The sequence below is a fragment of the Sparus aurata genome, chromosome 8 (genome assembly GCF_900880675.1).
Source record: "Sparus aurata chromosome 8, fSpaAur1.1, whole genome shotgun sequence".
NCBI lineage: Eukaryota > Metazoa > Chordata > Actinopteri > Spariformes > Sparidae > Sparus > Sparus aurata.
The window spans coordinates 22,169,307-22,195,926 of NC_044194.1; the positions used below are offsets into that span (position 1 = coordinate 22,169,307).

The 26,620-nt window shown below is 39.9% G+C and overlaps 2 protein-coding genes and 2 long non-coding RNA genes across 4 annotated transcripts; all 4 read right to left on the reverse strand.

The window, feature by feature from the left end:
* Nucleotides 1-1,192: 1,192 nt before the first annotated feature.
* Nucleotides 1,193-2,285, reverse strand: LOC115587293 (uncharacterized). The gene is made up of 3 exons (XR_003985021.1): nt 2,204-2,285; nt 1,477-1,513; nt 1,193-1,267 (listed from the first exon to the last, which is right to left on the reverse strand). It is a non-coding gene; the product is annotated as an uncharacterized LOC115587293 (long non-coding RNA).
* Nucleotides 2,286-6,644: 4,359 nt separating this feature from the next.
* Nucleotides 6,645-7,431, reverse strand: LOC115587294 (uncharacterized). The gene is made up of 3 exons (XR_003985022.1): nt 7,398-7,431; nt 7,216-7,255; nt 6,645-6,961 (listed from the first exon to the last, which is right to left on the reverse strand). It is a non-coding gene; the product is annotated as an uncharacterized LOC115587294 (long non-coding RNA).
* A 1-nt stretch (nt 7,432) lies between these two features.
* LOC115586580 (vascular cell adhesion protein 1-like) lies at nt 7,433-13,003 on the reverse strand (the record flags this gene model as incomplete). The annotated part of the gene is made up of 4 exons (XM_030425726.1): nt 12,940-13,003; nt 11,773-12,078; nt 11,410-11,658; nt 7,433-7,485 (listed from the first exon to the last, which is right to left on the reverse strand). Coding segments are annotated over exons 1-4 (636 nt in total), but the record flags the coding sequence as incomplete, so codon positions are not given.
* A 2,687-nt stretch (nt 13,004-15,690) lies between these two features.
* On the reverse strand, nt 15,691-26,428 carry LOC115587292 (sialic acid-binding Ig-like lectin 12). Its single transcript, XM_030427058.1, has 10 exons — nt 26,295-26,428; nt 25,899-25,964; nt 25,232-25,615; nt 24,567-24,872; nt 24,207-24,452; nt 17,914-18,219; nt 17,551-17,799; nt 17,271-17,343; nt 16,480-16,537; nt 15,691-16,180 (listed from the first exon to the last, which is right to left on the reverse strand). The coding sequence occupies exons 1-10, from the start codon at nt 26,299-26,301 to the stop codon at nt 15,932-15,934; spliced, it is 1,944 nt and encodes a 647-aa protein (XP_030282918.1). The 5' UTR covers nt 26,302-26,428; the 3' UTR covers nt 15,691-15,931.
* Between the last annotated feature and the right edge of the window lie 192 nt (nt 26,429-26,620).

Below are 26,620 nucleotides of genomic sequence, written 5' to 3' on the forward strand. Positions count from 1 at the left end.
AACTGTTGGAAACGGCAAACCCTCTCTCCCTCTTTCACTCTTGTTTATCATTCATTTATTGATCTCTGCCCCTAGCGTTCATTCTGTCTCCTCTCTTCTCCTCTCGCCCTGTCTGACACTTTCATGGTTGGGATGGAGGTGACCAGAGATGAATTTAGGTGAGGAGTTTTAATAGGAGAAGTATCAGCACCACCAGCTGGTGGTGTACGAGCCACTCCCGACTTAAAGTAGAGACAGACATTCAGCTGTACACTCACTGCTAATCAGAGCTCAGCCAGAGACTCACAGCCAGAAGTTCATGTTCACAGAGAAACATAAACACTTAAAAAAAATCTGCATTACTAATATTCCAAGTCAAATCTTCAAATCCTGAACACTTGAAAAATTAAAATTAAAATGTATACCAGTAACAGTCTGGATAATTGAGGAATTAGTGACAAGTGCCCTCATCTCTTCACGAGTAAAGATTGGATCACACTGAGATTATATTTACATAATAATACACAAGGTAACTAAAGCAACAATTAAACGACCAACTACAGCTGTCATGTCATATACATTTAGTGGAGTAAAAAAGGCTGTTTGTGTCATTCTTTCACCTCGTGAAATATTCTGTCCCTCAAAAATACAGCAACATTAAAGGCCTGTGAGGATCCTTAAAAAGTCATCATGTGTAAGTACCACTTTCAGAAGGTAATGGGATCGTCAGAGGACTCCAACCAACACATTTTGACATAAAACTACTGAGGACATGACCTCTGTCTTCTGTGACAACTACAGCCCTGACTAGTTAGCAGTTAGAACACATTTGACCTTTAATAAGATGAATTGTTCGATTAAAACAAGCAGTTGACATAAATAAAAAGCCTCCATCTGCATCTTCATCACCTGAAATATTTCACATGAGTTGTCCTGATGTCTATTTTGGAAATAATCTTAATCTTTAAACACAAAGAAAAGATCGTGAAGGCAGAGAAAGGGAATCAATATATGAATGTTATAAATCAGCTCAATCATACACAACCTAATAATGAAGCTGCAGTATATTAAATTTGCGTTATATTCCATCAGAACAAACATCCGTCCTGTTTACACTCCATCCTCTGTTCATCCCACCAAACTTCTGCAGACCAGTTGAATATTTAAGAATTAGAGGAACAAGAAAAAGAGAAATATTTCATTTATGGTGAACGTGACATCTTCCTCTTCTCCTTCATGATGCTTGAATCTCAATCACTCTGTTGACATAGTCTGCTTCATCTGTGTCCTGAGAGAGAGAGAGATAGAGAGAGAGAAAGAGAGAGGTGTTGGTTCTCTGCAGTGAGTTTAATGCAGCTCAAGGAGAAATGCCAGCAGCACCTTGAGCTTGTCTTGGTAAATCAAAGTCTGAAATAAAGTGAGTTTAGCTCTCCTTAATGAGATGAAGACAACTGACTGTTGACAGAATAATGTAGCTGTCCTCATCTAGCAGCTTACCTTCACTGGTTTGTTGCAGCATCTTGATCTGAAGCAGCTGAAAGAGAAAGAGATGGAAGAATACACGAGTTAAAGTCCCCATAATGTCAAAATCATCGCGTAAGTGTTTTTTCACCTGTATCTTGCCTCATCAGTTGTTCACCTCACTTATACAGCGGTATCAGGCCCAACATTGGCACTGATATAGTACTGAAGAGAACTTACTGGAAAATCATCGAAACTCATCAAAGATGACTCAACATGCACTCAGTGGTGCATATAAATGATGGGTCCAATAAATGCTGTCTTAGACTTGAGTTGTACGTGACAGGACCTTGTAGTTACTGTACACAAGCATAGCTGTATAACCATATAAAAGCCTACCTTTATAACATTATTAAATGTTTTGGGTGAAACTGGATAATTTTTTATGAAGAAAATATTTGATTCGGTTGTCATTCTGCTGCCTTCAGGCTGCTCTGCCTTGAGAAGCTCTTGACGGATAGCTTTACTTGTTTCTAAAGTAACTGCTATCAAACTGGTAACCAGCAGACATACAGATTTCCAAGAACGACGACGGAGGCCAGTTGTGGTACCAAGGTGACGTGTGAAAAATTTCCTTGTAGACAGATTCGAGTAGCTTAATTGTTAATGAAATAGGCTTACTGCTGCTCGATGTAGTCAGCTGGCCTTAGCTTGGTGAGCTGCCCCTGCTGACTCACACATAAAACAGAAAAGATGGTCTCACCACTCAAAGATGACGATTGCACTGTAGAGCATGATGACTCCCAGGATCTTCACTGTAACGTAGACAGAAAGCCCAAACTCTGTAACAAGACAGCACGGTCAGCTTCTCCTTAATGGAAAAAGTTACGACTCTGAATCATCCTGAACTTTAATTCCATCTGTTAACCTCAAATGTAAACTTGTACATCATAAAACACAGACTTTATTAAACAATAAATGCTCTCCAGCCACCACGATATGCTGAGATACTCTCCAAGTAAGAGTTTATTACTTTAGAATCAATTCATAAAAATGCAGTCAAAAGGGCTTTACCAAAACTAGGATACTAAAAAAAAATTAACAAGAAACACCGAAGCAGGAAAAAAGCATTGACTAAAATGAGCAGATTCAGTCCAGTTCTACATTTACCTGAATTATTTAAACGAACCCGTGACGATGTCTGACTCCCGAGATCATTTGTGGCCACACAGTAATAATATCCTCCATCTGTCACTTCAATTCTGTAAAAGTGTCCTTCAGCTACATTCACACTGAGAGTCTTTGTCTCTTCTGCTGTCTTGACATGTTTTCCTTCATTCACAGGATATGTGGCAGAACAGCTGATGTTGTATCCATCATGTTGGTCTGACAGAGTGATGGTCTCCTGGATTTTAGTTGTAAAGGTTCCATCTGTGTTTTCCTCTATTTTGTTGTGAGAGTCTTGTTGGAGATTCCAGGTGAGTTTAGGAGGGGAGTGTGGACAGGGAGTGAAAGCTGAGCAGGTTATAGTGACAGACTCCTTCTCCTTCAGATCACCTGAGATCTCAATTGTGGTGTGACCAGGAGAATCTGTGGGTTCAAATCTAACATACATTTTAACTTGAAAAATAAATAACAAATTACTTAAACACATTTCCAAACACAGGGCGGCTGTACCTCAGCAGGTAAAGCAGGTCGGCTAGTGATCGGAAGGTCACTGGTTCAAATCCCAGCTCCGGGCTGAGCTGAGCTGCATGTTGAAGTGTCCTTGAGCAAGATACTGAACCCCAAATTGCTCCTGATGTGCGGTTGACACCTTGCATGGCGGCCTCTGCCATCAGTGAGGGACCTGCGATGAGCTGGCGACTTGTCCAGGGAGTACCCTGCCCTCGTCCAGAGACAGCTGGGATTGGCTCCAGCAAAACCCCCCGCAACCCCATAAAAGGGATAAAGCGGTTACAGACCATGGATGGATGGATGGATTTCCAAACACTGCTGACAATAAATTACACATCTGACCATGACCACTGCAGAGAATGCAGATGCAGCGTCCTGAAGCTCCCTTATGTTTTCCTACATTTTTTTTTTAATGTGCCATTTCTTTGGCTTTTTTCACTGAGGCGCACATTGCTTGTGAAGAACTACACTCGTTAACATTGGAAAAGAAAGTGTGGATCATGTGTGAAGTGTTTCACCTAAATTACACAATCATGTTCAGGTCCCCACCACCCTGGATCATGTCTATACAAATATTCCTGTAAACTGTAAACTGTTAGTGTGACTACCACCAGACAACAGTGCTTCTGCGTGGTTGTGACACTCGTTAACTCATTCTCAACAATACACCCTAAGAAAGAGTTTTTCTTATGTAGCATAAAGGCACTACAACTTGCATTTTGTTCTACAACCCTGTCTTGTGGAATGACAGTAAATGAATCTTGAACTTTGACAGAAGGAAACTAAACTCTCTTACCTTGAACGTTTATTTGAAAAGGATCACAGAGAGCTGTTGCCTTGAATGAGTCAGTCTCAATCCTGAAGTAGTATGTGTTTGTGTAACTAGTGATTAATCTGGAAAATAAAGTGGTGCAGTTTTTCTCTCTCAGGTTTCCAGTTATCTTCATGGGATAGATGTTATCTGTCCTACTGCTGTTAAAAATCACATTGTTTGGAATGTAGCCAAATCTGTGGTCACTTCTAATCCACACTCCAAAGGTGTCGTTGCTGCTCTTTAAGTATTGTGCTGATTTAGCTCTAAAGTTACATTTGATCTGCAAACAAGATCCACTCAGTGCTTGAATCGTCTTTGGTGCAGTGATGAAGAGGCCTGAATCATCAGGACAAACAGGGTCAGCTAAAACACCTGTAAAGCAGATTGATGATTAACAAAATGTGGAAGAGAAGAGTTGATGATAAACAAAGCAGCAGTATGATGTATGCTGCAATGAATATAAATGATCAATGAATCCTGATAAAAGTGAGAAGAAAAAAGTGAGAAAGAAGAGGCTCAGCAACATGCTGGCTGTCACCATATTCACACACAGGACTGACAGGACACTCATCACCTGGATTTGAAATTAAAATGTTGGTTTTCAGTGTTTCAAACAAAGCATCTTTTAATCAAATCATTCATGTCCTTTTAAAGCAACATTCAAACCAGGACCCTGCCACGTACAACCAGATGTTACTGTGTTATAAGTAGTGATGAATGATATCTGCAGTATGGAGAACAATGCTCATTTTGACATGATATTAGGTTTATTTATCTTGACGACTTAAAGGAGAACTTCGGTCGATTTAAACATGCAGCTTCATTGCTCAAGCTACCCTTGACTTGCCAGTACCGAAGACGCAAACACATTTGGTCCAACCATTACAGAGCTCCGTGAACGGAGACTTAGCATTGACAGCTAACAGCATGGGGTCAGAACTTTACACTGGGTTTCAAGCGTCTTAGCATGCTCCACATCTCACACCGAATGTTATGCAACAACAGCAGACACCTTAGCACACAGCACTGTAGTGAGTAGCTGTAGCATCGAGTGCCCTCATTTACATTTACATAAAATGTCACTCAAGCAACTTGTCATTTATTTATGGCTCATTTCTAGTCAACCAAAGCCCAACAAATGATGTATATCATGTCGTTCCATGGAAAGCAGCAAATTAAAAAAACCTCTCTGGACAAAACACTTCAAACATGAAAAGTAGTTACATTTGACCTTACCAAACGATCCTGCAGCTTAACACAGACACAATCAGTTTCAAAATCAGAAAAAAACATACTTTGTAACAAACAATGTTCTAGTGAACCAGGAAGTCACTTTTGATACAACTTAACCTCATACATGTGCAAATGATTATTTTCTCGAAGTATTGCAGATATTATAATACTGGTGAAAACTTACTATAATGTAAGGAGGATATTTCCAGTGGAGATTTAGATGATCTCTCCTGCTGAGTCTCTTATTCTCAGACTTACAGCTGTTCAGTGAAGACGGACTAGTTTACGGAGCCAAAGGAAAAAAGGCTGACTGTGGCAACAGAGCTGGTACGACCCCTTCTGCTGAACGAGGTAAGGAAACTGTTGCGGTTTTGTTGACATGCAACCAAGCAAGTAAGATTCCATCATAAGATGTGATTAAAAAAAACAACCAAAAAAAAAAACAGAGGAAACAGCAGATAAAAGTCTGTTCATGGCACCTCCTGAAGAAGAGTGGAGCAGAGTGAAATTTAGATATGATTTGGATGTTTAGGCTACTGTACATATGACTTCATGCATACTTTAATCTATGCCATTGCGACACCGAAATATGAAAGAGTATTAATTCTTCACTAAGTGATATAGCAAATGTTTTGTGAAATACTGCAGACACCAACAGACCAACTTCCCCCTTCCTATCTTATCTTTTTCTCTGTGGTTTGTATGACGTCATCAGTCCCCCCCGCCATCACTTCTCTTGGGCACGTCAGCTCTCTTTCATCGCGGATGCACATACTGTCGACCTAAACCTCATATGTAGTCCTCTTTCATCACTTTAAGTGGTGTTGGGCTAAATGTAATGTCCACTTGCAGGACTTGCCTCACTCTCTCAAATATAACAGAACAAAATTTGGCAAAAAAATTCAGCTGCTCATGTATTTACTTCTGAGAGAATCATCACCCAAAGACCCCTGTTTCACTAAACTGCAGCACTGTCGCAGATAGCACTTTAAGTTGAGGTTTTACACTTTAGAGGCAAACTAGTGAGACTTATGTGGCTTGGCTGGTTTGAACTGCGGACAGCTTGTACCACAGTCTGGTTGTCCACAGAATACAACAGCAGTGTAATATCAGAGGAGGCACACAGCTCTCCCCGTAGGGAGGAATATCTTTCTGATTAATTGAATCGATCAGATTCTTTATTATTTCTTTATTTTTTTTCACTTCAAAGAAAGACAAAAAGGGTTGCATTACACTACAATGATGGAATATGTTATAAATAAATGACTGCATAGAAAAATTGGGAAACACAGTAGATCATGATGTAACAACAAAAATAATCAGAAAACAAATGACACACAGTTGAGAAATTAAAAAAATATTGTACAAGACTGCTCATTTGTTTATTTACACTTTGATTTGCACATTGCTGACATAAAAATAACAGATCACACAGACATGTCAGCACACAAATATGGACATGCTGATCATGTAAAGCTGCACATCGTCTTTCTGTCCAGGCTCCAGTCTCTACACCAACAGACATATAAAACATGTTGTATGCATAAAACATTCGGGCACATCAAATATGAATCTTAAACAACAACAACAATCCTTTTCCTTCACTTGAGTGTAGACATCCTCTGGGCCGTCAGCAGTCTGCGTTTAACTGTTTTCAGGCTTGGACACTTTGACCTGAGTGTACAGCGTCTCCTCCTGCTGTCCACTGTCCTTGACTGAGTCAGAGGACGCTTTAGGTTGGCACGTGGAGAAGTCGATCTCTCCATAATGGATGTTTTCGTCCGCTTCTGTTTTCCCCTGTAAAAACGTAAACCAAACAAGAAATGTGAGGCAGATCTTCAGCTTGATCCTTTTATTTTACCCATCTCAAAATAAATGAAATGGAATTTTGGACGCAAACAGAACTACAAACATCACAGACCAGAGACTGCTCTGATAAAGGTGCTTTGAATAAATTAATCATTGTCTGAGCAGTGGGTCAGAAAGACAGCCTCTGTGAACGGATGTAAAACATTCACCAAGTGCAGTAAAGTTTTATAGTATTTTTGCACCTGAGTCTGTTGTGGGGATGGATGTGTTGACTTCAAATACCTGTAAGACATAAGAGGCAGTTTTTTTTTTAGGTTGAATATACAGCGTGCCAGTCGAGTCTGACGGAAAAACAGATAGTATGTGTGGCTGAAACGTCACTGCCAACTGAGTCAAGCATCTGCTGTGGTTTTGTGATACTTACCAAACACAGGCAACCACACAGATGAGAGCAATGATCCCAATGATTCCGCTGAGAACTGCCTGCCAGTGCACAGAGCTGACAGGATGTCCTGATGGAACAACAAGACCAATGTGAAACACTAAGTGGCAAAAAGAACATGTGATTCGATGTCGACACATACTACAACTGCGGTAGCCATCGCTGGAGTTTGGCTTTTCACATATGGATGCTATCTATGAGCCTTATACAAGTGACTACAAGGCAATGATAAAATCGTATTTCACATTTAAGGAGAAGACTTCAGCACTGTAAAGTGCCAGTATCACCAGAATGTAGGTAACTACAAAGACATTTAAAATGCAGCAACTAAAAGTGCATTTGTTCAATATTCGTTATCAGACAATTGTGCACGCGTCATAATGTCATGATGAAACGGCTATCATGTCACAAACCAAATTAGTAAAAGTGGAGCCACAACGAGGAGTCAGTGCTTAAATCCTACAGCTGGTAAACGTGCACACGCTATTCATCACAATGATTACAGTTCTGTTTGCAAATAAAAAAACAGTGCATAAGCCGACAATATAATATCTTGCACCATATTTTGTTCTTCATTCAGACTCATTCTCACAGTGTGGAAGGCAAGGATGCATAAAAGAAGACAAGACTTTCTCAAGCAGTAAACGCCTGTTTAAATGAATGAACTGGAGTTTGCTGTTGTGAAAGGAGCTAATAGGCTAGCTTCCATCCAAGTCCCCAGTTGCAGTTGAATCGAGGAAATAGTGTTAGCACGTGAGCTTGTGAATCCACTTTGCAAGGCGTCAGGCCATGTGTTCGGTCAAATCAGTGTCCTGCCCGTAGCTCCTGGCAGCTACGGTCATGGTTTAGGTGTGATGACCAACAAGAACAGCGACTGTTCATTTGAAAGCAACATCCCAACTCCTGAGGATGTTACCTTAGCAGCTGTAACATCAGTTCTATCAGAGTTGGAGGGTATATCACACTGAAAGAAGAGCAAGGAACAGCACTGAAGGTGTCAGTGATAGTTAGATTTACCACCTGGCTCCACTGGTGGTAGTCCTCTTCTACTGTTGATCTGATTGGTTAAAGTCAACCTGCGATAGGCGGTGCTAGACAGATTGTTCGTACAATCACCTGCCAAGTATTTTTTGACTTTAAGTGCTAGCCCTTCACTGAACAGTCATCCCAGATGACTTTCCACAAGGTTCTGAGTGAAAAACCATCATCAGAGTCAGGTGATCAGTTAACCAGTAACTACTTTTAAATGAGGCCCTTTAGATCTAACATGGGTGAAGATTCAGCAACTGAGATTAAATCAGTTCTGACAGGCTTTGGTGGAAAGTTATGATCAAAATTTACGTAACCACTAGCCTACCTCATACAAAAAAACCTTACAAATCATGCTCAATTCATATTGGCTCACAGAACGGCGTATCAAACCATTGACTATATTGTCAACGAATCAAACCTGCACTAGATAAACAGTGGTGTCTTGCCGGTCATAAACCAGGACGGAAGGAGGTATGGAGCCAGAACGGTGACTTTAAAATTTGGCATCCAAAAAAAAAATTGGCATTGAAAACAAAACCAGTACTGAAAAACAGAAACATTGTCATTGAAACATTTGTATTGAAAACAGTTGTATTGGCATTTAAACAAATATTGGCGCTGAAAAAAGAAAGTAATTCAAATTATTCAAATCCGAAAATGTTATCATTTTATTTTTTTTTTTTTGTATTTTTTTGTATTTTTCAACTACAATCTTCAGATTTTTTCTTCATGTCACTTTTTTTTCAGTGACAGATTTTTTTTACAATGTCAGTTTTTTTTCAGTGTCACTGATTTTTAGTTTCAACTTTCTGTCACTGTTTTGGCGTCGAAAGGAAGGGGCCTGAGGGGAGGGGCAAGTAGAGCGTGGTTTGCATATCATTTGAGAAGGTAATGGCTGCAGCCTGGGGGAAGGCGGGGCTGGACGGTCCAGCCACAGTACCGTTGTAGCCGGCTGTCTCTGGGCAACACAGAGTCCATCTAACTCGCGAACTTTTCTTCAAGCTCTCTCCTGATGTGTCCAAGTCTCTGTGTATTTGGTTCTGTCCCGGAGCTCCCGAGCTCTGATCTCTATATGCGTATGGAGTGTGGTAGTAGTACCGGGGCGCAGAGCACGGAGCATTAGCCACAGTTAGCACAACAGTAGAACAGCCTGTTGCTCCGAGCCGGGGCTGCAGCGCCGACTGCAGCGCTCTGGTCTGCTCCCCGAGCTCTGTGCCACCTTACCGCTACCGGAGACCGGAGCTCCTGAGCTCTAGTCTCTATATGCGTATGGAGTGCGGTAGTAGTACGGAGCTAACGAGCATTAGCCCCAGCTGTGTCGCTCCGAGCCGGGGCTGCCTCGCCGACTGCAGCGCTCTGGCCTGCTTCCCGAGCTCTGTGCCACCATACCGCTACCGGAGACCGGAGCTCCCCTATAGACTCAGTTCATGTGAATAATATCACCATTCCTACAATGACTCCTTTGAGTCGAAGCGAATAAACTCAACAAGTCAGTATGCGGGGAAAGTCAGCTGTGATTGTGCTACTGTGGTTCATAGTAAAGTACAACAGATGGCTGTAATCAAGTAACAGACACATATTTTCATAACTGACTGTATTTTCTCCAAACACTCTCTTTTATTGTCCGGTCTCTGTATGCGTGTGCAGCGGTACGGTGGCACAGAGCTCGGGGAGCAGACGGAGCGCTGCTGTCGGCGAGGCAGCCCCGGCTCGGAGCGACACAGCTGGGGCTAATGCTCGTTAGCTCCGTACTACTACCACACTCCATACGCATATAGAGACCAGAGCTCAGGAGCTCCAGTCTCCAGTAGCGATAGGTGGCACAGAGCTCGGGGAGCAGACCAGAGCGCTGCAGTCGGCGCTGCAGCCCCGGCTCAGAGCAATAGGCTGTTCTACTGTTGTGCTAACTGTGCTAATGCTCCGTGCTCGGCAGATACACAGAGACTTGGACACATCAGGAGAGAGCTTGAAGAAAAGTCTGCGAGTTAGTTGGACTCTGTGTTGCCCAGAGACGGCCGGCACACGGGCCCTAAAATGGTGTATTATGGCTGGACCGTCCAGCCCCGCCTTCCTGCAGGCTGCAGCCATTACCTTCTCAAATGATATGCAAACCACGCACTACTTGCCCCTCCCCTCAGGCCCCTTCCTTTCGACGCCAAAACAGTGACAGAAAGTTGAAACTGAAATCAGTGACACTGAAAAAAAACTGACATTGTTAAAAAAATCGTTCACTGAAAAAAAAGTGACATAAAGAAAAAATCTGAAGATTGTCATTGAAAAATACAAAAAAATCCCAATAAAATAAAATGATAAGAATTCCGGATTTGAATTATTTTAATTGCTTTCTTTTTTCAGTGCCAATATTTGTTTAAATGCCAATACAACTGTTGTCAATACAAATGTTTCAATGACAATGTTTCTTTTTTCAGTACTGGTTTTGTTTTCAATGCCAATTTTTTTTTTGGATGCCAAATTTTAAAGTCACCGTTCTGGCTGCATAAGGAGGACTGAAGGAGGGTCAGACGCATCTGCAAGAGCGAATGATATGACTTACAGTAGCTGATTCATCTGGTTCTCAGGATCAGATATGAAAACAGTTTAACAAAAGTAAAGTTGACAGCAACAAAACAGAAGAAGAACAAAGAGAAAAGAGCAGATAAGGTTTACAATGGTGGGTTCAAGTAACTGTTCTGAATTGCCTCCGATGGTGGTGTTCCACATGGCTCTGCTCATAGTGGCAAACCAAACACAAGTCATGAATAGACATGAAACAGAACCTGTTCAGCCTTTGTAAAATCAATCTTATGGATTCAGTTCGGGATTTAGGATTTACCTTTAATATCAAAGTCAATCATTAATGATTTCTCTTTACCAAGATTTACAGGGTGTATTTTACAGGGAACTAAAACAAAGGAGAGCAGGTCAGATTAAATGAGCCGATTCAGTCCAGTACTTTGTTTACCTGCAACATTCAAGTGAATCGGTGACGACGTCTGGTTGCCGAGATCATTTGTGGCCACACAGTAATAATCTCCTCCTTCCGTCACATTAAAGCTGTAAAATTGTCCTTCAGATACATCCATCAGTCCATCTTTGCTGTTCCTGGACCAGGTGAAGCTGCTGACGGGAGGCTTGGCTCTGCTGGAGCAGGTCAGGTTCACCCAGCTACCTGCTGATGCACTGATGGACACTGAGGTGTCTTTAGGAGCATCTGAGGAAAATGTGACAGAGATGTGAGATATGAGAGTAACATCAGAGCCTGAATAAGATCCTTTATTTGTATCATGTGCTGACAGGATCCAATAACAAACTCTGGTTGTCTTACATGAAACACTGAGAGTCTTTGTCTCCTCTGCTGTCTTGACATGTTTTCCTTCATTCACAGGATATTTGGCAGAACAGCTGATGTTGTATCCATCATGTTGGTCTGACAGAGTGATGGTCTTCTGGATTTTAGTTGTAAAGGTTCCATCTGTGTTTTCCTCTATTTTGTTGTGAGAGTCTTGTTGGAGATTCCAGGTGAGTTTAGGAGGGGAGTGTGGACAGGGAGTGAAAGCTGAGCAGGTTATAGTGACAGACTCCTTCTCCTTCAGATCACCTGAGATCTCAATTGTGGGGCGACGAGGAGAATCTGTGGGTTCAAATCAAACACATATTAAAGAAATCATTAAAAAATGGATTAACTTGTGTTTTTTCTTTTGTTTGTTTGTTTTTGTTTTGCCCCCAAATCTTTCCATTTAATGTAAAATTTTGTGTTTAATCGGTGTTTAAAAGTATAGCAAAGTGAAACACCTCTTAAATTAAAAAGTATAATGGATTTCATGTTTTATTCTGAACAATAACATTATAGACAGAAAATAAACTCTCTTACCTTCAACGTTTATTTGAAGAGGATCACAAACAGCTGTTGCCTTGAATGGGCTGTTCTCAATCCTGAAGTAGTATGTGTTTGTGTAACTAGTGATTAAACTGGAAAACAAAGTGGTGCAGTTTTTCTCACTCAGGTTTCCAGTTATCTTCATTGGATATGTATTATTTGTTCCACTGCTGTTGAAAATCACATTGTCTAGTTTGTTAGCAAATGCGTGGTGGTTTTTAATCCACACTCCAAAGATTTCTCTGCTGCTGTCAAACCCTTGTTCTTTAGGACTAAAGTTACATGGGATTTGTAAACAAGATCCACTCAGTGCCTCCATCGTCTGTGGTGCAGTAATGAGGTGGCTGAAACCATCAGGACAAACAGCCAAAGCTCCTGTAAACCAGATCATTGACAAAAATCTTCATTAAGAGAAAGACTAAATATACCTCAGCAGTTATATTTTACATTGTTCAGTCTGTTAATGGTCATTTCATCAGTTTACAAGAAGCAGATAACAATCTCCACTTAATCCCACACAAGTCTGACCCCCGCTGGTGACCAAACCCAGAGACACAAACACTCCAATGATTCAAGTAATGTCTCCAAATAAAAGTGACTGAACAAAAAGCTCACCTGAGAGAAAGAAGAGGCTCAGCAACATGTTGGCTGTCACCAGATTCACACACAGGACTGACAGGACACTCATCATCAGGTTCCTTGTTAAGCTGTGTAATCAAGACCACGTCAACTTCCTCTTTTATGGCTTTATGCCCTTATTTTTATACTGAGTTTTATACTATTCACATGAGTCAATACAAGTTTATATAATGTCGAATCTTAACATGAGTGTAAAAAAATAATATTATAATGATATGTATTACTGTTATTGATATATAAAGAGGCTACCAAAATCTAAAAACAGGAATAATGCAGAAAAGGTTCAGACTGCTTTCGACTGAGAAAGTTGCCATCAGTAACACACCAACAAACCTCAACAACCTCAGATTCTATGGAATTAGATTTGTGCCAAAAGAAACAAACAAAACTTCTTAAATGTCAAACAAAAACAGGAATTTGAGAGAACATAAAACTCACTTCAAAAATAAAACTTAGAACTTGCAATCAAATAATTTGTCAAATAGTGTAAAATATTGGTCTTTTACTCATCTAATAATGCATTATTTTGTTTTTACGGTTTCCTTCTGCTGGTCTCTCTCCGCTCAGACTTTTGCGCTGACTCTCAGCTTTGCGGTCTCGCTGCAGCTCTGTCTCGTTTGCGCTAGTGTTGTGTCGTTCGCAAACGTGTCGTTCAAAAGAACGAATCTTTTCAGTGAACGAAGTGAACGAAATCACTTCCTGAACTGATTCGTTCCTTTCTCAGTTCAATTGAGCTCAGCAGCGAGCATGCCAGCGGGGAGTGGAACTGCCGCGACTCACACACAGAACTGTGAGGACGCGATTCACGTTTGTGCTGATTCGTTCATGATTCGTGAACCTACTGCATACAGAGAACTGTCGCTGATGAGGTGATTCCCGTTCACGTACTGTGCTGAAAGTGGCGCTGTGTCACTCACTCAGGGCAGAAGAGTTAAGTGATTTTACTGCACAGTCACTAACGTTTGCGAACGTGATTCTCAGCAGGTAACGTAATTCAGGTCCTCAGCAGGTCGTTCACGAACGACGTACTGGCGTCCCTCCCTCGAGGGAGGGACGCCAGTACGTGAATCTCGTTCACGTACTGTGCTGAAAGTGGCGCTGTGTGTCACTCACTCACTCAGGGGAGAGGAGTTGATTCACGCCCAGTAACCTACTGCTAAAACTAGCGCTGTGTTGCTAGCATCTGCGTAGCATCATGTTAAGTGATTTTACTGTGCACAGAGGACACTTTCACCGTGTAATAATTTTAGTGCATGTATACCACTCAAAGCAGCACTGCGTCTCCAGCAAATGATTGTGTACTATAGTCTGTGAACGCACCGTCTCTCAGTAAGTGAAAGTAAACCTCAGGGCTGATTAATGAACTGAATGACTGATTGTTTGGCTGCTTATCAGTTCAGGGAGTTGGAGAGCACTGAACGATTCGGTGAACGAATCTTTTGAACGAATCATTTTAATGAACGGATTCTAGAGATTCAGTACAGTAAAAAGAACTGCCGTTCCCATCACTAGTTTGCGCTCCCTGACTTTTTGTTTGCAGTTTTGGCACAAATCTCTCAGGTGGGCGGGCGTTTTCAGCAGAGCGTCCCCATTGGCTAATTAGATTTTGACTGACACAGCTCAGTACCTATGTGTAGGTAGCTAGCATGCTAAACGACCCCGGCTTTAAAACGGAGAGAAGAAGAAGATGACGATGACTAAGTATTTTTGAAATGAGTTTTATGTTCTCTCAAATTCCTGTTTTTGTTTGACATTTAAGAAGTTTTGTTTGTTTCTTTTGGCACAAATCTAATTCCATAACATTCACTCACACACATAACCAGCATCAATGTGTGTGAGAAAGCAGTCAGCGGAAAGAAAAGTGGTTGACACAACTTGTGTGTGATATTATCTATGGATCGGACGACGCAAGGTAGGATTATCTCTATAATGATCTCTAACTGATCTCTTTTTTGGTTGAATAATCCATGTGAGGGACTGTTGATGGCCCTTTAGAGTACTAATGGCCTCCACAGAAGAAAAACTGATCTGGTCATTGCACTTAATGTTTTGAGAACTACTGCAGAGAAAGAGCTGTACTGCTAATTCAGAGTCAATAACAGACTCTTCGTGGCCAACAGTGCAGCCTGGTGGTCATATTGTATATAAGAAGTCATCAAAAAGGTGATTTTAAATGGGAGATACAGTAAAATGATGGGAGAACAATGTATTAAAGGTGAAAACCCTGCACATACAGGAGGCAAAAGAGGCACAACCTGACCATTTGTCACAGTTTTGGTTTCACTTATATTGTAAAAGTATTTTTTAATGATACATTTAGAGTCATTACAATGTGAAATGAGAGAGGACTTGTTTGACTTCATTGGTATAAATTGAGGATGCAGCTAGCCAAATCAGTGTGATCAGACAAAGAGACAACTCTTTTTTCAAATTGAGGTATTTATAGCTGTAACAAAGTATTGTTTCATTGCTGTATTGGTACTTTTACTCAAGTAAGGAGCTGAATACTTCTTCCACCACCAGCTACAGTGCTTTGAATGAATATGTTTAAATCCAGGAGCGGCGTCTTCAGTAGTTTCAGAACAACAGGGAAAGCAATAAACGAGAAACTCATTTTGGAAAAACTTTGTTAGAAATAAAGCGTTTTAAAATAAAAAGAAATACTCTCAAATTAACCACACTGCATTGTTAATGTGTGTATAGAAATAATTCTGGTGTCATTAAGAGTCTTGTTCCTGAGACTTTGGGCTTTTATTTGCACATATCAGACATGTATAAATCCCATAGTAACAGCTGTGTGAGGTCAGAACCCACATATGGACATGTCGATAAGTGACAAAAAGACATTGTGTCATTTTCCTGTCCATGCTTCATGATCTTTTTCTACATTAACAATAACTGAAAAATAAAGGTACATTTAGTATGAATCCCATTCAAATGTGATCTCTTTCCACGAACCCAACAACTCTCATTTTTTCTTCACTTGAGCGTAGAGATCCTCTGGGCCATCAGAAACCTGTGTTGAGCTGGTTGTTGTACTCGACACTTTGACCTGTGCATACAGTATCTCCTGCTGCTGACCACTGTCCCGCGGCAAATCAGAGGAAGTTTTAGGTCTGTGCATGGAGAAGTCAATCTCTCCATAATGGATGTTTTCGTCCTCTGCTTCTCTCATCCTTGCTGGCTCTTCAGTCGTCAGCTCGTCACCTGTTTGACTCTGCAAAAACAGGAAGTGTTGTGAGTGTCTGGATTGTGGACTGTCGTCCGGATTTGGAGCCGCGATCCAGCTTTTAGTGGACGCAGCAACAAAATACCTTATATTGTTTAGAAGAGAGCCCAAAATGAATTGCGTTCTCCTGTTTGGGTTATTAAAGTCTTCAACCACAGTTCATTTCACAGATCATTTGTAACATTTATCATTCAGTACAAATGCCTTCATACGTTATATCTTTCAGTACAAGAGATGCAAAACATTTAGAGTCAAGTGCTACAGAGAACAGTTTAGCATTTTCCCACCTGATTCTGTTGTTGAATTGAATCCGTCGACTTTGACCGCCTCACACACTTCAGGATGCTGTCAGTGTCAAATAAAACCATCAGTGAGAAATCTGGATTGGTACGTACACCAAATATAGAAATGTGCTCTTTTAAAGGATAACGCCACTGATTTTAGACATGCAAGTGTGTTTACAGGTGTTGTAGAGTTCTACTGCACATGTAAGTAAAAGTAGTATGAAGCCTTTGAAGGTTCGAGAGGAAGTTGGATGTAATCTGATAAATTACCTCCAGCTACGTTACTTGGTAGCTGAGCTGCATGTTGGGTAATGTGGGTGTCAGGTTTTCAAAAGGAAGAAGAATGTGTGGAACAGAGAAAGTGATCTCTGTTCTGCTGTTTCCATTTCGATCACCTGTTTTTTAAAGGTCCATTAGTCAAACAGTGTTATGTGAGTGCGATGCAGACCAGTGGACTGCGTCTCTAAACCTGGTGCCCACTGGGGGTGTCACTGCTAAGGACAATAATCATAAGCTGCTATGAACAATAATTGTGACTTTCAAAAAATGAATTATTGATATTGTGTTAATAAAGGACAAATGATTATATTCTGTAAATAATTCAGCGCTTCCTAAACTGTTACACTGGAAGAAAACGCTGCAGGAACAGTAAACAGTCTCTCTCCACATTCCCTATAACGAATGTTATTTATTTTCAACGTTAAAATTAATTTCACTGAGAGCTAAAAATGTTGAGTTACCCTTTAAGTCCCAGTATCTGAATCACTTTAGCTGCTTTAATATGTCATACTTACCAAACACATACAACCATGAGCACAATGATCCCGATGATTCCTCCAAGAATTGCCACCCATGGTGGAGGGGGGTCTGCTCATAGTGGCAAACCAAACATAAGTCATGAATAGACATGTAACAAATCCTGTTCTGCCTTTGTGAGATCATTCTTATCAATTCAGTTCAGGTCAGTATTTACCTTTAATATCAAAGTAAATTCTCATTACCAAGATTAAAATTCGTAATCCAGCATTAACTGCTCCTATTTCACTACTGGATGAACTACAGTTCCATGTTTACCTCCATTAGTCAGATGGATCTCTGACGACGTCTGGTTGCCGAGATCATTTGTGGCCACACAGTAATAATCTCCTCCATCTGTCACATTAAAGCTGTAAAAGTGTCCTTCAGATACATTCATCAGTCCATCTTTGCTGTTCCTGAACCAGGTGAAGCTGCTGACGGGAGGCTTGGCTCTGCTGGAGCAGGTCAGGTTCACCCAGCTACCTGCTGATGCACTGATGGACACTGAGGTGTTTTTAGGAGCATCTGAGGAAAATGTGACAGAGATGTGAGATATGAGAGTAACATCAGAGCCTGAATACGATCCTTTATTTGTATCATGTGCTGACAGGATCCAATAACAAACTCTGGTTGTCTTACATGAAACACTGAGAGTCTTTGTCTCCTCTGCTGTCTTGACATGTTCTCCTTCATTCACAGGATATGTGGCAGAACAGCTGATGTTGTATCCATCATGTTGGTCTGACAGAGTGATGGTCTCCTGGATTTTAGTTGTAAAGGTTCCATCTGTGTTTTCCTCTATTTTGTTGTGAGAGTCTTGTTGGAGATTCCAGGTGAGTTTAGGAGGGGAGTGTGGACAGGGAGTGAAAGCTGAGCAGGTTATAGTGACAGACTCCTTCTCCTTCAGATCACCTGAGATCTCAATTGTGGGGCGACGAGGAGAATCTGTGGGTCCAAATCAAACACATATTTTACACTGAACTATAAAGCAGAAATTATTAAAGTCATTTCGATGTTAAATGCCAGAGCTGATGCAGAGTCTCACACTTCTGTATGGAAACTACATAAAGTATAAATAAAGTTTGTTCTGCTTTTAGTGTTAAAAAATTTGGCAATTTTACAGACTTTGTTAATTCCGAATTGAAATTCCTGACAAAGTGAAACACTTATTCTGAACAATAACATTATAGACTGACTGAAAGAAACTAAACTTTCTTACCTTTAATGTTTATTTGAAGAGGATCACAAACAGCTGTTGCCTTGGATGAGTCGGTCTCAATCCTGAAGTAGTATCTGTTTGTGTAACTAGTGTTTAAACTGGAAAATAAAGTGGTGCAGTTTCTCTCACTCAGGTTTCCAGTTATCTTCATTGGATAGATGTTATTTGGCCTACTGCTGTTGAAAATCACGTCTTCTCGATTGTTATCAAATGCGTGGTGATTTTTAATCCACACGGCAAAGATTTCTCTGCTGCTGTCAAACAATTGCTCTGATTTAGTGCTAAAGTTACATGGGATTTGCAAACAAGATCCACTCAGTGCTTCCATTGTCTTTGGTGCAGTAATGAAGAGGTCTGAATCTTGAGTGCAAGCAGCCAAAGCACCTGTAAACCAGAATCACGATTAGAAAACTGTCCTCATGAAGAGAAAGACAAATTATTTAATCTCCAAATGACTATGTTAGTACTGTCACTGCAACACAAGAGCTGAGGCAGAAAACACAGTTATTAATATTTACATATATATTAGATGAATTTAGGAAAAATAACAAATAGAGTTAAACTGTAAATGATTCAATAATGTCTTTCATAAAAATGAGTGAACAAACAGCTCACCTGAAACAAAGAGGGAACTCAGAAACATGCTGGCTGTCACCATCTTCACCCACAGGACTGACAGGACACTCATCACCTGGATTTACAAACACAAAAATGCACTTCTGTTTTAGGCATTTTTGGACTGCAAAAGAAAAAATCGCACACATTTACAGCACAAACCTGCGCCATACAACCAGGAAACCCTGTGTTATAGGCTGAGATCAATGAAAGTCTTCAGAACTACATTTTCAAATACAATACTTAAAGTCTGAATAACAACAGATTTGTGATTTCTGGTATTTTCTGTTCTATAAAATGTTCTGCAGATGCAAAGACTCTACATTTCTGTTCATCTTAACAAACTCAACCAAATATGTTTTTGAAGTGTATCTAAATAAATTAATTGTCTGAACGTAAAACAAGTGAAAATAAATTCTTACCAGACAGTGAGAGAGAGAGAGAGAAAGAGAGAGCAGCAATGAGATGCTTCGGTGGTGATGATGATATCAGAGTGGAAAAACTTCAGTTGACAAATTTGAGCTGAAGTGCAACACCTAATGACCAACTTCCCCTTTTGGCTGTTGCAATTTAAAACCAAGTCGACTTCCTGTGTTTGAAATCTACAAAGACAATTCTTGACATATTCTAATCATAATTCTGCTTCTTCTTTGCTCGTTGTTCAATCTCATGTTTAAAAGGACTGTGTTGTGGAAATTCGATACGCTTGATCATTCAGGAGAGATGAAGAAAACTAAAGAGACCCCTTGACTTACGATGAAGTGGTTTTATATAACTCGATCAAGGAGGAACAACATAACAATACAACTGTGTTCACAGTGTAATACCAAGACGATTCCTCCAGAACCTCCCAATGTTCAGGTTCTTTCTTTTCTGCTCAGGAGGCACCTTTCTCATACATGGTTATCTGTTTGACCTATGTGTGGTCACAGACTTAAGACTGTCGCATTTGTTTTCTATTCTTCACTAAGTCAGAGGTGAGAAGCTCTGCAGTAACTTTCCTGTATTTCGGTGTCAAAGGCCACCCTGAGTTTACAAAACAACTGCTTTGGTCTGCAGCTGCTTCGATCTGCTAAGTTTGCACCGAACATAAGTGATATACACTCACAGATCAAGAGGTCACTGTGCCCCTCATCCATACATTATCATGCATTAACAAATATTAATTATCACTTCCTAAATTCCAGTTGGTTTATGTTGTTGTAGATCAGCTAGGTTTCACATCAATGATTTCTCAGTTGCTGATTATATCCTGTGACACAGGAAGAAGAGAGAGGCGACAGACCGGTAAATTCAACCAAATTAGATCTTTTATTTGTTATCATCTTATTTACATAAAAAAAAAAAAAAAAAAGTAAAACGGTTATTTTGCAGCTATTAGTTTTCTGAGCTGGATATATATATAAAAAAAGATTTGTGAGAGGTCAAAGAACTATCTCACATGCTCTTTAGAAATATCTTGTGATGATTTCAGTATTGTTCACAGACAATACATAAAAGCTTGTGTGCCAAGCAATTTTTTCAAGTACAAACAACAAACAATGAGTGTCCGTCATCTTCAATCAAAACACAAATCCATATACGATTACTAAAATATGATGCATACTTTCAGCCATTCAGCTACAGTATGTGCGGTGAATCAGAATCAGCTTTATCAGCAAATTGTGTGTGTACATATACATGGAATTTGACTTCAATTTTGAGTTGCACTCAGTGTGCTTGCACACAGTTCCAAGAACAAACTGCAGGAAGAAAATACATTTTGAGATATATAAACACCATGCGCACTGATAAAAACACACACAAAATGTCACATTTTAGATGAAATGCAATGAACTAGAGGTAAAGAAACAACATTTGCTTGCAAAAATGTGACAATATATGTTTAACGGTTGCATGTTATGCTCATTTCCAGGTTTTAATACTTTTATTTAAGGTGTCTAATACTAACTGTTAAACACTTTAATGTTCAAAAAACACGATTGTTCTCATACTGTCTATCACTGCAGCACCTCTATTCATCCTCTGTCTGAACGCTGTACTTTCATGCCTGTCTCTTTAAGGCCCTCCTCTCCGAAGGTTGCTCTGATTGGTCAGCCGTCACAGGTCTGAACAGGCATCGCCCACTGTGTTTCCACATCAGATCTGACAGTATTAATTCGACCATGGCTGTGTTGGAGGCGTGAACAGAATTCTGGACGGCTCGTTGAGAGTCGCCGTATTTGAATACAGACTGCATGTATTACTCTATTGTTGAGCATTTTGATACTTTCACAGTATTTATATGGCACCTAGAGCTGTTATATAATAAAAATTAAAACGACATGGAAATCTTACTTTCACTAATATGATGCCTTTAAAAAAAATGTCCATAGATTAATTTTTCCTCACTTGAGCATAGACAGACTCTTGGCAGTCAGCAGTCTGTGTTGAGCTGTTTGGTGTCTTGGACACTTTAACTTGGGCATACAGTACATCCAAGTTTAAGGATGGTTCTGGTCTCTGCTTGGTAAAGTCAATCTCTGCATAATGGACATCTTCTTTTTCTGTTGATTTGGCTGGCTGGTGAACAGCTGGCTCTTCTGCTGTTAGGCTCTGTAAAAAAAGAGGAAACAAGAAATGTGGTGATGAGCTGAAGTTGAGCCCTTAACTACTTCCTTTAATTCACCTAATTTTGTCACTCACTCATCCCCCAGTACAATGACAAAATGATAATAATCACAATAATCAATAACACAACCTTTTAGTAGACAGGAAATCCTGTTTGTATGCCAAAACTATAAATGGGCTCATGTATTTTCAGATACCACAGTGTGTTGTTGATGGGGGATGTTAACAGGATGTTTCCCCACATTTCCTGTGTGACCACATATTTGGTCACCAATGAGGAACCTGTGTAGCCCAGTGTAGAGCCCATGAGTGCAATCAGTATCAATATATACATAATTAAAATACACAATTCTGTACTTTCCCACCTGTGCCTGTTGTGATGTTGGTCGTTTTGACTTTAACCACCTAGAAAGTATAAGAGGGCAACTCTATTAATAATAATATCAATGATAATAATAATAATTACAATAACAACTAGACAATAACAATAAAAAGCTGTTACTAAGTGCTTAACATACAACTTAAAAAACATAAATTAAATACAACAATTAAAAAACACATTAATTTACACAATACGATATAAAATAACAGATCAAAGCAGGTCAGTTCACAGTTAAAGGAGTCATCACCTGGTTTTTTACATATCCAATCCCTCTTGGATCGCTTTGGATCAATTCTTAAAACTTATTAGAAAAAAAAAAAAAAAAAAATCAAACATAGAGCTTGTTTTGACACTTTCTCATACCGCGACTTTCTCACGCGAGATTATGTGCGAGGTTTTGACTGGTCCGGATGTGCATTGTATTAATATGTAATGAGGCGCGTGTTGATTGGCCGCAGGAAGGACAGAGCCAGAATGGGGGGCGAGCCTGCATGCACACACAGACTCCAAAACATAAACAGCCCCCTGTCATGGCGCACACACTAAATGACGAACCTTACGGAATTCAGGCATTTATGTACGAGCCAGAGTCGGAAACCGAAAGGGACAGTGAAGAGGCAGAGACGGTGGAAGACACGTTTACAGCAGGACGTCTCTGAATGGTAAAATCTTTTTTTTTTCCTTCTTACTTTTCACACTCGTGTTTTACATGTAAGACCTGAGTTTTAATGCTGGCGGTCACGATGTATGGCGTGAAAATGACAGAGAAATAAGCAGATTCAGCGTGCTCACTCAGAAAGTCTGTCTGAGGACGGCTGTGGGCCAATGCATATGCAAGTAGCCTCCTGTGGTAACGTCACCACAGGAGCAGAGTCAAAATCTCGTGCTTTAGGAACGCGCACTATTGTGCGCTATTCCTGTTCGGAAAAAGAGCCAAAGCGAAAAAAATAAGCCACTTTCAAACTCCAGCTTTTCAGGCACTTTCAACAGAGGTCCAACACCAATATGCATGATTTAACGAGAGAAATTGCGATTTCCGGGTGATGACTCCTTTAAGAGGATTTCAAAATTAAGTCTGTCAACCAGTCTTTGAGAAGGCTAATTCTTCCTGCCTTTATAACACACATTTGATGCTTTAAAAGTGAATAAATACTAAAATTCTACTTGATGTGAGAAATGCATAAAGGTCCACTTGTGATTTAAGGATGATTAATTTAAAGATGCTTTACATCACTGAAAGAAAAAAGGATTGTGTTTCTGTGAGGTTAAGCTTTCTTGGTGTTAATTCACTATAAATGGAAATTCCACATTCATGCTGTAGGATTTTTAGATTAGGAGCTAAGGTTCCTTACACTGCCATCGGTGGCACATATGTTAGTACGAACACCAATTAAGCAAGAAAAATAATGTGATGTTGAAAAAGAGAAATGGTGCCATCTGAGTAAAAATGAATATCTGTGTTGTGTATGTGCATACTGTGGCCATGTGGCAACATTTTAACACAACAGTAATGAACCCAGTATAGAACCCTGAGGAACACCACAAATATACCTCTGACTCAATGAATGAATTCAAAACAGACCCAGAAATATCACCCATTCTCTAAGACATTCAATCAAAATAGAACCATCAATGGTATCAGTTGCATACCTGAGCTCTAAGAGAACAAATGTGAACAAATAACCAGTGTTAATAACAAGCTAATCACACATTGAAAATTAAGAAAATATGTACAGAAACAGTTATGTGTGGATACATCTGAATATGAATAGATTTGAGTTACTTACCAAATGGCAAAAACTGCACAGATGACTACAATGAACCCAATGACCCCTCCAACAACTGCCCCCTGTTTTGCTCCTACAGAAACAAAAACTCAAAAAAAGTCAAGTCAGAAAGTACCATGCCTCTTACCTAGCTTTCCTCCAAGGCTTAGATTAACACTCCGTATTTTGCTTTTTATATGTTATAATATAATGTGTTGGCTGTGTCTGTAAGATTTGGACACAACTGATATTGTTGATATTTACACTGGTTCATAAAATAAGTAATCCAACATCAACTGCTCGTACTTCAACAATGGATGAACTACAGTTCCATGTTTACCTTTATTAGTCTGATGGATCTCTGATGACGTCTGACTCCCGAGATCATTTGTGGCCACACAGTAATAATCTCCTCCATTCGTCACATTAATGCTGTAAAAGTGTCCTTCAGCTACATTCACTGGTCCATCTTTGCTGTTCCTGAACCAGGTGAAGCTGACGGGAGGCTTGGCTCTGCTGGAGCAGGTCAGGTTCACCCAGCTACCTGCTGATGCACTGATGGACACTGAGGTGTTTTTAGGAGCATCTGAGGAACATGTGACAGAGATGTGAGATATGAGAGTAACATCAGAGCCTGAATAAGATCCTTTACTTGTATCATGTGCTGACAGGATCCAATAACAAACTCTGGTTGTCTTACATGAAACACTGAGAGTCTTTGTCTCCTCTGGTGTCTTGACATGTTTTCCTACATTCACAGGATATGTGGCAGAACAGCTGATGTTGTATCCATCATGTTGGTCTGACAGAGGGATGGTCTCCTGGATTTTAGTTGTAAAGGTTCCATCTGTGTTTTCCTCTATTTTGTTGTGAGAGTCTTGTTGGAGATTCCAGGTGAGTTTAGGAGGGGAGTGTGGACAGGGAGTGAAAGCTGAGCAGGTTATAGTGACAGACTCCTTCTCCTTCAGATCACCTGAGATCTCAATTGTGGGGCGACGAGGAGAATCTGTGGGTTCAAATCAAACACACTTTACACTGAAGAATTCAATACAATACAATTTGTATTATAGATTCAAATTTGAGCCTTTCATATTAAATTAAGTCAGCTTCATCATGAGATAGTAAAATTAATTTGGCCATCTCTACATTCTTGCAGAATTTAACCTTTAACAATGATAAATGTGAATGACTGACAGTCACCACATGAGACTTCCCTTTTTTTCTAAGCCTCCACATATGAGTGCTATTAATAGCAATGAAAAAATGTCTAGTTTCACAGTCAAGATACGGATCATGGTGCTTGCTGTTTAAGCCTTGAGCTGCAACGACATTATGAACTGACTGATAAAAACAAAATTCTCTTACCTACAACTGTTATTTGAAGAGGATCACACGAAGCTGTTGCCTTGAATGAGTCGGTCTCAATCCTGAAGTAGTATGTGTTTGTGTAACTAGTGATTAAACTGGAAAATAGTGTGTTGCAGTTTTTCTCTCTCAGGTTTCCAGTAATACTCATTGGATACGTGTTAGCTGACTGACTACTGTTGAAAATCACATTCCTACGATTCTGTTCAAATCTTGAGTCACTCTTAATCCACACTCCAAAGATTTCTCTGCTGCTGTCAAAGTCTTGTTCTTGTTCAGCTCTAAAGTTACATGGGATTTGCAAACAAGATCCACTCAGTGCTTCCATCTTCTTTGGTGCAGTAATAAGGAGTTTTGAACTCTTAGTACAATCAGCCAAAGCACCTGTGAGAAAAGGACAAAATACTCTCATCCCCGTATCACTAAGTCAGTACTGTCACAGCAACGCAAGAACTCAGGCAGAAAGCACAGTTCATAATATTTACATACATTTCAGAAAAATAACAAAAATGGAGTTCAAACTGTAAGTGACATTCCAAAATGTGCAAAGAAAATATCCTCAAAGATAACTGTCATGATACAGAAAGCAGCAGCAGTATGTTACTGTTACTATAATACTGTTAAATTCTTTTCACTTTCGAGACTGTAAATGATGAAAACAGCTCACCTGAAATGAAGAGGACACACAGTAACATGTTGGCCGTCACCATATTCACACACAGAAACTTGCTCTCTGGATTTGCAAACACAATAACACATGTCACTTATAGGTTTTTACAAAGCATTCATGATGTTTTAAAGCAACTTCCCTTTTTCAAATATACACAGGAAACCTGGCATGTGTAACCAGAGTTCAGAGATTTCTATAAATTGGAATTGCTGTGCTTTCAAAATCAGTTAAAATTCCCCAAAATTCAATATAACACTGATTTCTTATTGTTTTGTTTTTACATTTAAAGTAATACTAAAACACAAACAGATAAATAATGCGTCTTTCAGCGTAACTGAACTAAAGGTTTAGTTTGAGATGCTCAGAAATAAAAGCAGCAAAATGTTTCCTTACCGAACATGGCCACAGATCGAAAATAACACCCAAAAATCGAGGATTGAGGTTATTTTGGAGTGAAATGAGGCGACAAACCACCTTGCTTCGCTGTTGTGAAGAAATAGAGTGCACTTTGTTTCTTGGGAAAGTTTCAAGTTTTCTAGTTTCTGGTCACTTGACCCATATGACTAAACATTGCAGAAACACAAGGCAGTTTTGTCTGTACTGCTCAAATGCTGTGAGCAGGAAGTCAGATGTTGCGACATCTTAAAATCTCTAGGTTTTGATAACTAGTCCCTCTTCAGTGATCCAGAGTTTTAACATGACTCACTCGAGCCTTTATA

What these genes read in the sequence shown, in the direction of transcription:
- LOC115587292 (XM_030427058.1), bottom strand. An exon ending in TCTTCAAATAACAGTTGTAG is followed by an intron (nt 24,873 to 25,231) that starts GTAAGAGAATTT and finishes TTGAACCCACAG; the next exon opens with ATTCTCCTCGTCGCCCCACA. An exon ending in AAAGACTCTCAGTGTTTCAT is followed by an intron (nt 24,453 to 24,566) that starts GTAAGACAACCA and finishes CATGTTCCTCAG; the next exon opens with ATGCTCCTAAAAACACCTCA.